This window comes from Otolemur garnettii, unplaced genomic scaffold, assembly GCF_000181295.1.
Source record: "Otolemur garnettii isolate 467f Iridium unplaced genomic scaffold, OtoGar3 scaffold00082, whole genome shotgun sequence".
In the NCBI taxonomy this organism is placed as follows: domain Eukaryota; kingdom Metazoa; phylum Chordata; class Mammalia; order Primates; family Galagidae; genus Otolemur; species Otolemur garnettii.
Window position 1 is genome coordinate 612,006 of NW_003852477.1, and position 17,171 is coordinate 629,176.

At 40.3% G+C, this 17,171-nt stretch overlaps 1 protein-coding gene across 3 annotated transcripts in view; it reads right to left on the reverse strand.

Moving 5' to 3' along the window:
- Positions 1 to 17,171, reverse strand: part of SCN10A (sodium voltage-gated channel alpha subunit 10) — a 93,285-nt gene that overhangs the window by 63,989 nt on the left and 12,125 nt on the right. For all 3 annotated transcript variants that reach the window (XM_012808020.1, XM_012808019.1, XM_012808018.1), the window contains exons 4-10: positions 10,054 to 10,182; positions 9,429 to 9,520; positions 6,657 to 6,848; positions 6,110 to 6,173; positions 2,796 to 2,937; positions 2,423 to 2,620; positions 1,564 to 1,734 (exon numbers count right to left, since the gene is read on the reverse strand). In XM_012808020.1, coding sequence (XP_012663474.1) covers positions 1,564 to 1,734; positions 2,423 to 2,620; positions 2,796 to 2,937; positions 6,110 to 6,173; positions 6,657 to 6,848; positions 9,429 to 9,520; positions 10,054 to 10,182 — 988 coding nt within the window. The remainder of the gene's footprint in view (positions 1 to 1,563; positions 1,735 to 2,422; positions 2,621 to 2,795; positions 2,938 to 6,109; positions 6,174 to 6,656; positions 6,849 to 9,428; positions 9,521 to 10,053; positions 10,183 to 17,171) is intronic.

Below are 17,171 nucleotides of genomic sequence, written 5' to 3' on the forward strand. Positions count from 1 at the left end.
TAGTCATCTCTTTATACCAAGTACAATAAACAGTTCCTCTTTTTTCCTTTTGAAGGTAATCCTCACTGGAGAGAAAAGAATATTCACCAAATCATTATTGGACAACCAGGTGCTAATCTCTATGAGGATGACTGAATAGGGAAAATTAAAGCCCAATTCATATCATTGACATTTTTATGGAAGCTGTGATTCATCCTGTTCAGTGATTGCCAAAGCCCTAGCCAAATACCCTATAAAACATTGTCTAAACTGTGTCCCAGGCATGCCAGGTGCTTGCTCAGAAGAGACAGAGCAAGAAAGAGAAGGACACAGATGCAAATAAATGAAGAAGTGTGGGTGTGTCACTGAGGTCTGTGGGCATGCAAGTGTGTCTGTGTATGGATAAGAACACACAAATCTGGGGACTGGAAAGATGGTGTTGCCAAAAAGTAAAACATCTTTTAGGTGAGCACAGAAAAAGAGATTGAGAGAGAAGTGTGATGAAGAAGACCTGAAAAATAGCCATACGGATCTCCTTTTCCACACTATTATTATGGGAACCACTCACCCAGAAAGGAGATACTATCTCTCCGGCGCATAGAAAGGCATATTTGGGGTCCTCAGAATTTTCAAGGAGTGGTAAAGTGTTGGAGGAAACTTGGTAAGGGAAGTTGGAGTGAAAATCTTGGAGTTGGAGGAATAAAGTCATTATGAGAGAAACATAATTTCCACAGGGTCTGAGATGAGATACTGAAGCCATTCCCAGGTTGGACTGCGTCATAGAGATGACTGCTGAGATCTGCTTCCTGTACCCACAACAGGTGAAAGTTTAAGCTGCAGGGCTTGAGGCATGAGGTCAGAAATTATAACCCGTAAATATATGCAATTACAATGTATCTATTAAAAACAAACAAAAATCCCTTCCCTGCGTTATAGTCACCTTTGCAAAAATAAATTTGCAATAAAGATAAAAGCAAACAAACAGAGCAGTGCCTGTGGCTCAAAGGAGTAGGGAGCTGGCCCCATATACTGGAGGTGGTGGGTTCAAACCTGGCCCCATTCCCCCCCCCAAAAAAACTGTAAAAAACAAACAAACAAAAATATTTGATGCTTCAGGAGGAAAAAAATTGTGAATAACTTCAGTACCATGGACAGAGAAGCCCTAGCTTTAGAACTGCAGATGAGCATGTGAGGGAAACTGACCTTTGATGTCCACAGACACCTCAAGGTCAGCATACTCAATATGCACTTCCCATCTTCCCTAAAACCAAGGGTTCCTTTTCTAGTTCCCTTGTCTTAGAACTGGCATCTTTCTAATTGCCCAGTCCTGAAACCTGGGAGGCATCTTGAATTCCTCTCTCCTTTTTCCCCATTCCTCAGTCCCAATCTTGATCCTCTCTCTTGAATAATTCTTCTGTCCTATTTAGACCACCACTGAGAAGGGGTGTTTGGATTACTAAAACATCCCTTTAGTCTCTGTACCTCTAGCTATCTCCCTGCGACCACCTTCTTCCCACTTCAACCCATTGTCTACAACAGTTGCAAAGCTGGGTAATATTTAAAGCACAAACTTGAGCCCCTTACCATTCTGCGCTGGTTGTAAGGGTCAGGTTGGGGTGATTTGTTATCATCTGTAGATCCCTGTGAGACTCTTGGCTTCATTCTGTGCTTTCTTTCATTGGCATTTTTGGAGGGTAAAGTTGATTCATTGTGGGAATGGAGAGAGGCTGTGTCAATCTTCAGTGCTGCCAGCACCTGAGAAGAGGGATCACCAGTTGCAGCCAAAAGTACCTGTTTGGGCTTAGTGTAAATGTGTCCCCAGCATGAGTGTGAGGGGTCTGAAACAGAGATAAAGGTCTAGGACCTGAGTGGGGATGGGATTAGAATATGACAAAAACACCCACTGCTATATAACACCTCCCTCACTCAGACCCTATAGCTCTCTGTTGAGGCACTACTCAGGTCCCTTTTACCAGGTCTGCACATCCCTCCAACCCAGGCTGCTTGTATGATCACTGCTAATGGCTCAGACCTGTAGCATTCTGTAGAAGATTTCTACCTCCTGGGGTAGGTATGGGGATATGATAGGCCAGACCCCTTGTCTCAAGGTAGGGCTAGTGTGGTACAAGTCCTTGGGCTTGCTCTAGAGCTCCCCTTGGGATCAGGCCAAAGCCAGTCTCCAGCTGCAACTACTCCTTGTTTAGCTCCACCTGCTGTTTCCTTCTTTCACTTCCTTCTGAGAGCACATCCTCAATAAATCACTTTCACAAGAATCATCATGCAGGTTCTTTTTAAAGAAAACCTGACCTAAGATAGTTCTTGAGGTGAGATAAATCCTCCTACAGTTCCCTAGGATGGCAGCCTTATCTAAGTGGCTGGTCCAGTTCTTTGTCCAAGAACATAGTCTACAACTGACTTCACAATGCTTCTGCCCCTCACAAACCTCCTGCTCCTTCCGTAGAATCTCAAGGGCTTCCTGGAACTTCTTCTCTTTTGCTTCAATTTCATCAATGGTCGCCTGGTTCTGCTCCTCATATGCCATAGTGACTACAGCTAAGATCAAGTTTACCAGGTAGAAAGATCCCAGGAAGATGACAAGCACAAAAAAGACCATATAGAATTTCCCAGAAGCCCTCAGGGTCTGCAGATTCAAGGGAAAGAAGAGAGACATGTACCCATAGCATATGGCCCCCAAAAGTTAAGTCAGACTCCTTCAGGAAAAAATGTAGTCATGCAGCCTCCAGCCAAGTCTGTATAGGGACATGCAAACCCACCAGCTTCCACCCAAGTCTGTATAGGGACATGCAAATCAATACCTGCTGGTAGAGGCGTTCCCAGGAGTCTTGTGTCATGAGACGGAACAGTGAGAGGAAAGCCCAAACAAAGGAATCAAAGCTGGTGTAGTTAAAATCTGGGTTGTCAGAAGTTTTAAGGCATATATAACCATCAGGGCAGTGGCTGTAGCAAGAACAGAGAAGGCCATCTATTGCACAGTTTCTGCCTATGGGGTGGGGGCAAAGCAGTTTGGGACTGCAGAAAGACCACAGGGTCTGAAGTCACCAGAGTTCAAGGCCTAGCTTTCTACTTACTAGCTGGACGCTTAGCCTTTTGAGGTCTCAGTTTCCCTCATCCATAAAATGGAGATGCTAATACTTGGACCTCAGAATTTCATGCATAGGGGAATAGTCTGGGAAAAGCCAGCTGACTGAACAAAAATGATCCCATAAGGTGTCGAGCTCTGCAAGTTCACACCAGGGAAGGCATAGTCAGTAGCAATAATGCAAACTTAAAACCTGAGCCTATTGGCACCATCTGCAGAGGTGTCTATCAAAGGAGGACTCTCATTAGCCAAGTTCATCAACCGATTATATATAACAATGGAAATAACAGTTTCCATGTGCTGAGCACTTCCTGTGTGCCTCTCCCTCCTCTAAATGCCTTGCAAACACTGTAATTTAATCATCTTGACAATCCTTCTGTACAGATGAGGAAGCTAGAGTTCAGAGAGAAGTCAGTTGCCTAAAACTACACAGGTCCCTAATATTTGTTAAAAGGAGAAATATAACCATCAAATAGCCCAGTACTTATGTCAGCTCAGCCTGCTTTTGAACTTTGAAGACAGGTCAAATTCAAGATGACTGCCTGGTACTAAGGTGGAGTGTAATCTCTCCCTTATTGTTGGGAAGTAAGTTGTATTCTCAGCTTAGGGCATGTAAGATTCTCTCATCCAGCTCAGTGGAGAAGGCTGGTTAAGGCAAGAGCAGTCCCTTGTTTGAAGGTCACAATTCTTTTACTCCCAGGATTCATCCACCAACACCACTCCCAGGGTTTTCCTTATTCCAGACATCCATATGAATACATAACCCCATACAATTGACTGGAGGGCCTACAACTTAACTGTAGTCATTTGCAGTTCTATCTCCACATGATTAGGGATCACAAGTTTCCTGACTCTGCAGACCTACATTTTAAAAGACTCTCTTGATTTGCTTTCCCAAAGGGCTAGTCAACCCCATTACCCGTAAGTTTCCTAGTTAACTCTTAGGGCAGCCTATTTCTGCATCTTCTGTAGAACTCCAATTTAGCTACTACATATCAACAGTTCACTGCTCTATGTATTAATAGCTAACTGCTCCAAAGATTAACTATGACCACTGTACAATGTCTCTTGCATGATGTCTTTAGTATAGTAAATAGTGTTTTTAACCTTAGAAGCTACTGAAAAGGATGGACTAGAATAATATATGTGAAAGAAAACTGAAAATCATTAGATATTTTCTCATATCCATTGTCCACATTGAGACCCCAGATTTTCCTCCCAATGGCCATTGGTCAGTGTGGACCTTCACTCAGGCCTTTGGCTTCTCAGCAGTCTAGCACAGGACCCAGATTTGGCACCCACAGCTTGTGCCATCGGAACTCATTCTTCCCACCATCCTGGGTTGGCCTCTCCTTGCTGTCCCAACCTGGCCCACTTCTTCACTGCCTGGTGGACCAGGCACACAGTAGACACGGCCTCCCTGGGGGCCAGGACCACTTTACCACAGAAAGTACTTGGGCTTCTCTGGATACATCGCCTCAAGGAATGCCATCATCCAGACAGGAAAAGGACATTGAAGGAGCTCTTGGTTTAAATTTAACTCAAAAGCAAATGAAGACTAATGTTAGACTGACCCTCTGAGGGAGTGAGGGAATTGTGAGCTCTGATATTCCAGGTTCCCAGCCATGGAGGTAGGAGCAATGGGCCTTTCTGATCTTTTGCCTGAACTCATTCTGCTCACCTGTTGCCCCAGTGCAAAGCAGTAGGCAGAGCTGAGGGTTCCTTACCCCATAGCTTTGTCTTACATTCTCTTCTACTACCTGGTATGGCCTCTATTCAAACTATCTCTTATACATCCTACCTTCCTCCAGGAAGTCTTCCCAACCCTTCTCCCTTGCTTCACACCACCCCTTGCTGTGCTTCCCCAGCCCTTGGAGCGCCTAGCACAGCACTTTCTCTACAGTGCAGCATCTTCATGTGCTAGCAGGAGGGATAGAAAACTGGAAGCTTACAGGTTAGATCTGGGCTGAATAAATGTTTTGTTGGCCCAATAATATGTACATTCTTTTGGAAATTAGTGGCCTCTGTTTATAGTTGGCAGATTTTGTGTAAAAATCATTTACATTTCTTGTTTCTATTTAAAAGTTGGAAGAGCCAAAAGCAATAAACCCACATTTCCATATGGCAACCAAAAGCTAGACTAAGCAGTGGAGGTCCCCTTTAGATGGAGAATGAACTCTGAATCACCAGATTCCCACCTGGCTCATTCCATTCATTTGTTGTTATGTGTCTGGCCACTGTAAGAATTTGAAATTGCATCTGTTTCTTCCTCTGTTATGTGGAATAACTAAACCTGTAGGATGGAGTTAGCTATGATGACTAAATATTGGAACACATGGACACAAATATTTTTGATAAATATTGGCTCTTTTCTGGAGGAGATAATTTTCAAAAATGGCCACAATTCTTCCCTGTCTGTATCCACAACTCCTTTATAATAGAAGGACTTTGCAGCTCCTTCCATTGAGAGGTGGTATCTATTTTCCCACTTCTTGGATCTAGACTGCCCTGTCACTTGCTTTGGTCAATAGAATGAAGAAAAAGTAACATTGTGTCCGTTCTAAGCATAGGCCTCAAGAAGCCATTCACAATCCTACTCTTCCTCTTGGAACCTTGCCTCAGCCATGAGAACAGTCTTAGGCTAGCCTTCTGGGGAGCGAGACATGACAGAAGACAGAGACAGGGCAACTTGAACCAGCCATCTCCCAGCTATTCTATTCACTATTTGCAGAGGCACCAATAAGTCCAGTCAATTCCCACTGATCCAAGTCCAAAATACTGATGCACAGATTCATAAGGCAAGCATTTGGTTGCTTTTTTAATTTTCAAAATCCTGGAGTTATTTGTTACACAGCAGAACCTAACTCATTCACTCTTTTCTCATGAACTCAGGGATTGCAAAGACCATGACAAATCCATTTCTATATCTCCCTCAGGATCTATAACCCAGTCTCTACAGAGAAGATGCTCAGGAAAAGCTGGAGGAAGAATCACTGGGCATTAGTGCTTCATCATGTTTTGGGCGCTCACCCTGAGTCAGATCCATTGCCACAGAGTAAGGGATCAGAAGTGCCTGGCTTGTTAATGTAGTCATCTGCCAAAGAAAGGAAGAAATGAAAGCCTCACAGATGGTTATAAACCCTCCAACCCAAGCCTTGTGTGCTAAAGGCAACCCTTCCTAAGTCTTCTGTCTGAGTGGGGTGAGTTCCCTTTGCTATGCACACTCAGTGGGCACATCCCTTTGCTATGTTTACATGGTGGGCACACTGGGCCACTAGAAGGGCTAACGTCACATCTGAGAAGAGCTGAGCAGTGACTTCAGCTCTAAGCCTCCCCAGCAGAGGCGGAATGACTTGCCTCAGGAGTTATAGCTTGTTTCCTTGCAAAAGGGGTGCTGGACAACAGTAAATGGGGTACCCCAAAGTAAAACACAACTCAGGAGAAGCCTTTCAGCAGGAAGAGGAATCAGAATGTATGTTGATACACACATGCAGGACCTTCATACCCCTTGTCCCTGGTGCATATGGTCCCAAGGTCCCAATCAGACTTTGGTCCTTATGGCATAAATTCCACTCACATTCTCTGTGAGATGAGTAGTTGGCCAACTCGCCGATAGCTGTGGAATTCCTGACACATTTGTTCTTGAGGTTGCCCTTAAAGAGTTGCAGGCCCACCAGGGCAAAGACACTTAAACAGAAGATGGTGAGAATGGTCACATCAGCCAGCTTCCTTACTGAGTGGATTAGGGCCCCCACAATGACCTTCAGCCCTGTAAGAAGATGACAGCAATACTTCCACATGGATAAGGCAGTAAAAACAGAAGATGCACCTGCATCTCAGCCATTCCCACCCCTACCTGCCCCTACATACTGGCGTGACATTATTTCCACACTATAGTTCTAAGTCCAGTTTCTTATCTTAGCCTTGCAATTATTTTGAGAGGCAGGCAGAGACTACTCTTTTCATTGTAAAAGATGAGGCAACTGAGACATAGTACATTTTTATCATCTTAAGGCTAATAAATTTAAAAAAAAAATTATTGAATATCCACTGGGTTCCAGGCCTGGCATTAAGCACGAGGCTACCAACTATACTCCAGTCATTTGGCACCTATCTGTCTATACTCTTTTTCATTCTGGGAGGCAGCCCAAGGCTTGGGACACATAAACATTACTCTGAGGGTTTTTGGGTGGGGGAAAAGAAGAGAGATAGAGATGCAAGGGAGATAAGAGTGAGACAAAGATAGAGAGATAGAGACAGAGACACAAAGACACAGGGAGTTGAATTTAGCGATAGAATGAGACTATGAGAAATAAGGAGTCACTGAGGCAGAAACGGAGAGAATCTATGCTAAGCACAGGTGGCAGAAAAGATGGAGCTTCTGCTTGTTTAAAGAGGAATAATTGGGTTATAGCTTTCCTATGAGAGCTATAAATTAATTTCATAGTAGGGCTGAGTACATTGGAATAGGGGGAGAGGGGAGAAGGAGGGGAGGGGAGGGAGGAGGGGGGGTGGAGGGACGGTAATTGGTGGGATCACGCCTATGGTTCATCCTATAAGGTACATGTGAATCTCTCTAAATGTAGAATATAAATGTCTTAACACAATAAGAAAAAGACATGAAGGCTATGTTAACCAACTGGATGAAAGTATTTCAAATTGTATGCAGAAACAGTACACTGTACCCCATGATAGTATTAATGTACACTGCTATGATTTAAAAAAAAAAATAGAGAAAAAAATATTTTAAAAAAATAAAGAGGAATAATTTAGGGCTCTGGAAAATGGAATCAACTTCTTTAGGAAAGCAGAATCACAGGCAACAGAAAGAGCTCTGGCCAGGGAAGCAGTCTGGGGTCTGTCTTTGGCCTGTCATTCTGATTGACAAATAATCCATTAGCACCATGTATGTCAGTCCCTGGGTTGGGAGCTGAGTGGTGGTTAAGTCACCATCATGTATTGGTATTGTGTGAGAGCAGAGGGGAATTCCATAGCATTATAGAGCAAATGGACACACAGAACAGCAACCCTTCAATGAAGGGAATAGGGAATGGGGTGGGGTGGAGTGTGAGGAAATTGAGAAAGAGAAGGGAGTCTCTTTGAGGTAGTAAAAAATGGGCAGAGCCCTGAGGAGTGAGCACAAATTGTGTGGAGAAGAGGAAGGACATCTAGGAAAAGGGAGCAGCACAGACCAAGGCTGGGAGGTATGTGAATGCACCAGGCCATAAAGGGGAAGCATTGAGAGATATTTCAGGGCATTCACTTTGTCTCTGGCCTCACCATCTCTACCTTCAACCTCAAAGGAGTAAGGATTAATCAGTCACTGGGTCACTGGTGACAACAGAGACCTTGGAGATCCAATAAGATGAACTTTGGGGAAGTAATTATGTTTTAGAATTCTCAAGAATTGCCTAATTCTTTTCTCTTCTGGGGATCCAAAGTTGGGGCTGACACTTAGATTTTTTTTTCCATTTGTATGATTTTTGTTTCTTTCTTTCTTTTTTTTTTTTATTAAATCATATCTGTGTACATTAATGCAATCCTGGGGTACAATGTGCTGATTTTATATACAGTTTGAAATGTTTTCATCAAACTGTTTAACATAGCCTTCATGGCATTTTCTTAGTTATTGTGTTAAGAGATTTATATTCTACACCTAGTAAATTTCACATGTACCCTTGTAAGATGTATTGCAGGTGTGGTGCCACCAATTACTCTCCCTCCACCCATCCTGCTTCCTCTCCTCCCTTCCCTCTCCCCTTTCTTCTTGGGTTATAATTGGGATAGAGCTGGAACGTATTCTTCTTAGCAAAGTATCTCAAGAATGGAAGAAAAAGCATCCAATGTACTCAGTCTTACTATGAAACCAATGTATAGCTTTCTTATGAAAGCTATAACCCAATGACACTTAGATTTTTGACCTTTGAAAATAGTGAAGACACCACAGCCTCGGTGCTGCTTTCTGTCTTCTTCCCCATTTCCAACTTTAAACCTTCAGTTTAAGGTATAAATGAGAATCAACTGGTAGTCTTACCTGAACCCCACAATAAGAACAGAAAATGAGGACACAACCCACTTGCCATTTATTAATAGTGAGGCCACGTGGTACAAAGCATTGGCTTAGGAATCAGGACATTAGACTCCTAGGTCACACTGCCTCTTATTAGCTATGAGGGCTTGACTTTGTATTTTCTACACTCTGGGCCTCAGTTTCTTTGTCTTCTTAAGTGGGGACAATAGTCCTTGCCCTGGAATCTTATAGGGTACTTGTGAAAATCATAGACCAGTGCTAGTCTGGGAAAGCTCGCATATGCTCTGTGAATAAATGTGCTGGTTAAAAATCACCCACCTGGGATTACAGAAACTGTTTTTAAAGCTCTAAGAACTCTGAACGTCCGCAGGCCTGAGATTCCTCGGAGATCTATTGCTGAACCAACATATCTGTAGAATCAAAAGTCAGTCAACATCTCTTGCAAGGAGAAAGTCCTGGGAATGCATGCAGATAAATAAGAACTATTTGGGGTAACAAGAGGCAACTAGGGACTCAGTCAGACACTGAGAAGCTAGTGGCACTACCAGACTGACACTGACACTAACTCAATGATTGCTGTATCTTTCAGAGGGGGCCATCTGAGAGGATGCATTGCAATCCAGGTGTACGTACGGATGGATATGTAAATATGAGGGCTTGGCCAATGAGTGTTCTCAGAAAAAGAACTGGTTTTTCAAGAAAAGATGTCTGTGTCAGATAGGTACAGGCTGAGCCTTGTTTGATCTGCAACTGTTTAAGCTCAGATTCAAGGTCTTTCACTTCCGGTGGCCTTGGGACTAATTCTGGAAAGTGAGCCCCAAAGCAACACTCTGTGGCAAGAAAACCCCAGGCCAGTTCCAAATGAGGAATCTGGACTTAGAGGAGGAAACACACAGAAACCTCATATGGACAGACACAAAAACTGGCATAGAGAAATACTCACGCCAGGGTAATGACGCTAAAATCCAGCCAGTTCCAAGGATCTCGCAGGTAAGTGAACTCATTTAGGCAAAATCCTCTTGCCAGGATCTTTATCAAGGCTTCGAAGGTGTAGATTACAGTGAAGATGTACCTGGATAAGAGAATGGAAAAGAAGTATTAAATGAACCATGGAGAGAGTGCAAGTTGTTCCTTCTGTCCGCAGGAAGGAGAAGTGAACTTTTGTGGTTATTCCAAGGGTATGAGTGTAACAAACATCACCAGCGTGTTGATGAGGAAGAAGATAAGATAAAGAGACCAGACACAGGCTGAGGAACACAGAGGGGCCACACAACTGAATGGAGTGGGGATGCATATGTGTGTGTGGCTGAACAGGTGGCAGCCTCTGTTGCAAAAGGTAGGCAGAGGACAGTGGCAAGTAAAGAATAAGATCCTCCTATTCCAGGAGGCTCTCACAGGGCCCCTGCCCTGAGGGAAGCTGAAGATTCAAGGTCTTTCACTTCTGACCTGTTGATGGTGGAAGATGTGGAAGAGGAACGAGATCCAGATATATTTTTCTTCCCTGAGTTTCTCTACTTCTGTCTGTCTTTTGTTCTCACGCCAGGCCTGGTCTGTCTGCATGCCTTGCCTAGCTGTCATGGAAAAGGAAAGCATCTAAATCCACAATCATTTTCTTGGGAGGTAGGGCTCTTAAAACATCTCTTTTATTCTGCTTGGCACCTCATTAGATTTGGATTTGAAGAGAAGGAGCTGAAGTTGGGAGTAGAGTAGTGTTTCTCAAATAGTCACAATAAAAGTTCCCAGATGATGCTAATATTGGTATTCTGGGGAACCAGCCTTTGAGAACCACTGACCCAAGGAATTCAAGTGTACACACAAATCACAGTAATTTTGGACACATTCATATTTTTTAATTATGAAATTATAAACATAAATTGTACTGTTAAAACTAGAAAGACTTTTTTTATTAAATATGATAGATAGAACGCATGCATTTATCTCTGTCCCTTCTGAAACCCATCTAAAATGTCAAGAAAGAGTTTTTTAAAGGCATAAACTTATTAAGACAAAGATCATGGAGAATGCGACAACAGAATTTTGGAAACTGGAGTGCAGATTGATGAATGGTGACTGACAGAGCAGATCAAAGAAAGCTGAAAACTGGCTGCACGTGGGGAGTGCCCAGAAGCAAGCCAAACTGCAGGGTGTCCCAAATTCACCATTCACCAGTGGAAATGGGAAATTATTTCTATGTACCTTTATTTACAAACTATTCATTATTGCTGTGCCTCAGAACTGCTCAGAACTAAGAGATGCTAAAGATCTCCAAAAGTAGGGCTTAAAGGAAGGTGGAAAGTGGGGTTGGAAGGACTATTTGAAAAGTTTTTGCAAGAATCATGTGGGCTTTCTAGAAACTGCATCCTCTGCTCTGGAGATGGATCGGCTATTCAGTCTCTTAAGAGGGAGAGAGTTGCATACTGCACCTGTGTATAGAGGAAAGTCCACATTCTGAACGTTAAACAACTCCCTTCCTTCCTCATTTCTGGCCTTCATAAATTTTCTAGTAGTTAGTGAGGTTTATATCCCGTGAGAATGCTACACTTTTAATATGAATAGCCAGCCAAGGAGCATCAGGAATTGAAGGCTGCTTCTAACTCCAAAAACCAAAGCAACCAAACAGGAAAAAAGAAGAAAGGAAGAGTGAAAGGAGCAGAAGAAAAGTAAGAAGACAAAACTTTACTAATATTTATAGAGAGGTGAGAGATGAGAATATGCTACAGATATGAAAGAAGGACAAACAGAACTTTGAAAATAAAAATATGATAGCAAAAGTAAAACATTAACAAAACTACTAGATCAAAGTGTTGGAAATCCCACAGAAAGCAGAACGAAAGGCAGAAATGGGTAAGAGTTAATATATATATGTGTGTGTGTGTGTGTGTGTGTGAAAATTAGAGAATCAGACCAGTAGGTGCAATGTCTGATTAGTGGGAGATCTAGAAAGAAACAGAAAGAAATCAACTGGAGAAAATTACCAAAGAAATAATTCAAGAAAATTTCCCCAGAATCAAGAATACAAGTATTCTGTTAAAAATACCCACAGACATTCAGGAAAATAAATGAAAACAAGCTTTCACCAAGGCATAATGACAAAGACTTCAGAATATGTGTACAAAGAAAAGCCCAACTTTTTATGAGGAAGAAAACCAAACAGATCATATACAAAGGACTGAGAACCAAAATACCATCAGATTTCACAATAGCAACCTTGGGTGCTGGAAGACAACAGTGCCTTCAAAATTTTCAGGAAAATAATTTCTAATACAGAAGTCCTTCACCTACAAAGTGTCGTGTAGGTGAATAAACATAAAGGCTTAATAAACACAACTACAAGTAGATGAAGTCTCAGAAAATACTTTCCATCTACCCTTCTAAGAAAGTTATTAGAGGATGTGCTCCACCAGACGAGGAAGTAACCAGTAAAAAGAAACATAGGGGATCCAAGGGTGAGGCAAAAGGAATCCAAAAAAGAATGGAGAAAGAAAAGTTTCTAGAAAAGAGTCATGCATCTGGCCTAGAGAACATCCAGTCGGAATGAGGCAGGAGACGAAGGACTTTCATTTCTGTAGGGAAAATTAAAACAGATTAGATAACCTGATGTGACCAAATAAATTGAAGAAAGACTTCAACATTGAGAGAAGAGTTTGGGAATAAACTAGGGGTAAATATATAGAAAACTGAGCAAATGAAAAAATGAAATCCTCTTAAACTCTAGGGAAAGAAAAATATTGTACAAAAAGGAAATGTAATCGAAGCATGCTGCACGACACAGCTGTGGACAGTATTTGCCTAGCAGCACTATTACACAATCAAATTAGACACTGTATGTATCATCTGATGATTTAACCACAAATTGTGACATACCTATAACCCTAATTTTTTTCATAACAAGAAGACTGTAGAGGAAATCTGAAATGGGAAACTAAAAAAGCAGCACATATTGGAGATCGGGAGGTAGCACAAGAAAGAGGTAAAAAAGCCATACGTGGTTGCCTCTGTAAAGATGGGATTAAGGGTAAAGAGACGAGAAAAAATGAAATTGCTGGGTTGTTGTTGTTGTTGTTGTTAGAATCCTTCTAGAGCAATATGACATTTTAAACCATGAACATATATGTCTTAAATAAAAATAAAAATAAAATTAAAAAGTGAATGACAGTAATTTTTTTAACATTTGGCAGAGGAGAAATAGAGTTTGAAACCATTCATGAAATAAATCTATATCAGGCTCCATAGCTGCTTGAACTGTCAGCTTCCATATCTTATTGTTTTTTCCCCCTATTTTTTATGTTTTCTAAATGAGAAAATCTTAACTCAGAATTATAGGTTGTTGGGAAGCTTTGGAGGATATTTCTGGCTTGTCAGATCAAACACAGACCCAGAAATTATGGAGAGAGTTCTCTCTAAAGACTATTTTCAGTGTTTCACCAGAGATCAAGTGGCCTAGCTTAACGGCGGCTAATGCAGTCACATCCTCTCTTTGGTGGTATTTGGCTCTGAAAGGTATTTCTTCATCTTCACTTGCAGAATTGGGATGTGATTTTTAATATGTTTAATTTTCCTAAGCACCTTTTCTGGTGGATGAAGAAAATCTTCGGGTGTTGGGAAAAAGTTAAACTCTCTGGCCCTTGAGCCATTTAACACCACTGTTCAGTTTTAAGAAATCTTGATGCCTAATCATTAAAAATATTGATATTTAGGCCCTGGAGTCAAAGAGCCATACTATTCAAAATCATGAATGATCACTGAGATATACAACTTGTATTCACAAAAATGGTAATTGAAAATTTTCCTTTCTTATTTTTAAAATGCAGTGTAAGCCTTTTTTTTGTTTGCCCGCGAGAGCAGCTCAGTGTGGGAGAGCAGCATATCTTACTCACCTTTTGTTTCAGCCCCACAGGTCAAGGAGACATACACTAAGTGGGCATAATCAGTTTAGATTCAGTTTCCACTATGTGCCTCAATAGCAAATCAAACTCTGCAGGCATGTTATGGAGCCACGGCTGTTTTCTGGGAATAAGTTATGTACTTCCTTTGGAAGCATCATCTTCTATTTGTATGGTGATGCCTTTTCTTGCTGACCATGTGGCTGGCGTTTCTTCAATGTCAGTTTAACACCTTTAAACATTTTTTGGTAAAATATACGTAACAAAATTGACTGCTTTTAACCATTTTTACGTATACAGTTTGGTGGCATTAAGTACACATACAGTGTTGTACAACCATCGCCACTCTGTCTCCGGAACTTTTTCATCATCCCATGCAAAAATGTACCTATTAAACAATAACTCCCCAGTCTTACTCCCCGGTGACTTCTAATCTACTTTTTATCTCCATAAATGTGCCTATCTAGGTACCTCATAAAAGCGGAAACGCACAATATTTGTTTTGTGTGTGTCTGGCTTATTTTACTTACCATAATGTTTGTTTTAAAGGCTCATCCACGTGTGGGATATATCATAACCTCATTCATTGGTGAGGCTGAGTGATATTCTGTTGCTTATGTATATGCTACATTTTGTTTATCCATTCATCTGTTCAGGGACAGTTGAGTTATTTTCGCCTTTTGGCTATTGTGAATATTGCAGCAAACATTGATGTACAAGCCAACATATCTTTTAAAGTTTGTTTCATAGTTTACTAATCTTTAATTAAACTATGAATCTTTTTTTAAAACATTAGCTTCATGGTAAATATTACAAAGTCACTGAACACTTCTCTCTCAAATAAATAGTGCACATACGCTGACAACTAATTCATTCACAGTTTTGTTTAACATTAATGTAAAATGTCTCTTTGTTTACATGCATAATAGTCGTCGATTTTAAACGCCAGTCACATTATAGGGAATGTAATAGTTCTGATTGAGAAATTCTACCCATTGTTTTTCTTATTTCCTTTCCAACCATAGTATTTGCAATTAATATTGCAGCTGGTTTCCTATGCACATATTTTACAGCAAGAGTAAAATTGTGCTTGTTTTTGATATAAGGATCAATGATGACTATAGTTTTTCTGTCCACTCAACATTTAACATCAAATTGACAGTTTTCTACTGGAAAGCCTTATTTTGAGCTTATACTAGAGATAGTCAGTTGATTTAAAAGTGAGTTTGATAAGTCTTATTGGAAAACAATGTGGAAGTTTTGATAACCTTATTTCATTATTTGGCAAAAATGTTAACAGATAACGAACTATGTATTAGGACAAAAGGATTGTTGGTTCAGTAAAATCGCTTGTCATTATTCATTGTCTTGATTCCTATTTTCTTAATATTTTTCTCTGTTTTTGTGAGATTATTACACTTATTGTCCACTTGTCTCACGACAGCCAGATTTATGCTTTAGGTTTCTGATGGAGTCCATTCATTGCTTACATCTGTGACTTGATTTCATGTTGTAGGATTTATATTTCTTTTATGGTCATTATTGTTATACTTCCACAAACCATTTTTGAAATGATTATTCATTATTTTCAATTGTGATATTGTGCAATGCCATAGTAATGAGGGCAAGTGCAAGTTTAACACATGTAAAGAACTGGTGCAAAAAGCCCAGTGGCTGTGCTTTCCGTGGTGCTTGCAGTCACTAGCACAGAGCCTGCTTGTTATGTAGGTTGTTAACGAAATTTCTTTTTCTTACTAAAACCTTACTTGATTTCCTCAGGTTTTTTGGTGACTACCACCTAGCTCTAAAAACAAACAAATACAAAAAAAAAAATGTAAAGAACTATCAGATGACAATAAAATACATTACTCACAATAAATTGCTTATCATTAACTCCATGTTAACCAGAATAGAACTAAGGCTACTAACAACATAAAAGTCAGAAGTTCAATGAACATGATAATCTTATATTTAAAAATTTTAAATTATCTGTGGATAAAATGATAGCATTGATTTTTATTCTGAACCTATCAAATGATTGAGAGACTGCTGGTGACCAACAGAGATCCTTGGATCACTTGCTGAGAAACATTGCAGGAGATTGAAAGAGCTGAATTGCTCTGCAAGACCAAGTAGCAATAATTTGGAGTTGCCGGAAACACTGAAGGAAGGAAGAGAGTGAGGCAGAAATTCAACACATCCTAAGTGGACAGTTTACGAAAGAAGATTATAAGCTATCCTCATTTAGCAAAATAAATAAACTAAAATACTGGCAAATTGAATCCAGTAAAATTGTCAACTGGAAAAAAACAATCAAAATAGATTAGCAAATCCATTAATGTAACCTACTATATTAACAGATGAAAGACTATACAGTAACCTTAATAAATATAGAAATTTTGATAAAAGTCAACACCCACTCCAACCAAACCAAAAGGGAAATAAATTTCCAGAATTTAATAAAGAGCAAGTATGAGAACTCTATAGCCAGTCTGATAATAGTGAAACATTAGGACCACACTTTAAAAAATCAAGAGCAAGAGAAATACGCTCACCGTTACAGCTTTGATTCAGCATTGTGCTAATGGTCCTGACAAATTCAATGAAACAGAAAAAATAAACAACTGGCATCAGAATAATAAAGTAAGAAACAAGTTCATTATTAATTGAAGATAATAAATGTCATTTAAATAGAAAATCTAGAGAGAAATGTAATTTTAAGGAGCTCTGCAAGGTTGCTGGTTGCAAAATTGATAGAAATGAAAATCTAACATTGAGATTTTTTAGCAATAAAAATAAATGATCAAAAAGACTACTATGATTACAAGGTACCTAGGAAGAGCACATTATAATGTTTTGTGGAACATTACGTAAAAGAAGACCTGTGTAAATTCCTCAATCTGCCGTGCTGATGTGTGGGAAGACTTCATATTGTAAAAGTGATGACCCTTTCTGAGGTAATCAATAAATTCAGTGCATTACCAAAGAGTCAACAGATTTGTCAGAAAAGAGCTTGAAAATAACCCTAAATTAGCAGGAAAAGTAAAGAAACAAGAATAACCAAGATGATCTTCAAGAAGAAAAATAAGGAGGGGACACAAAAACCAACCTGGTCGAGTTCTACTAGAAAGCATTTAAATCAGAGATTTTGCATCCATCAACCTTGCAGAGCTCCTTG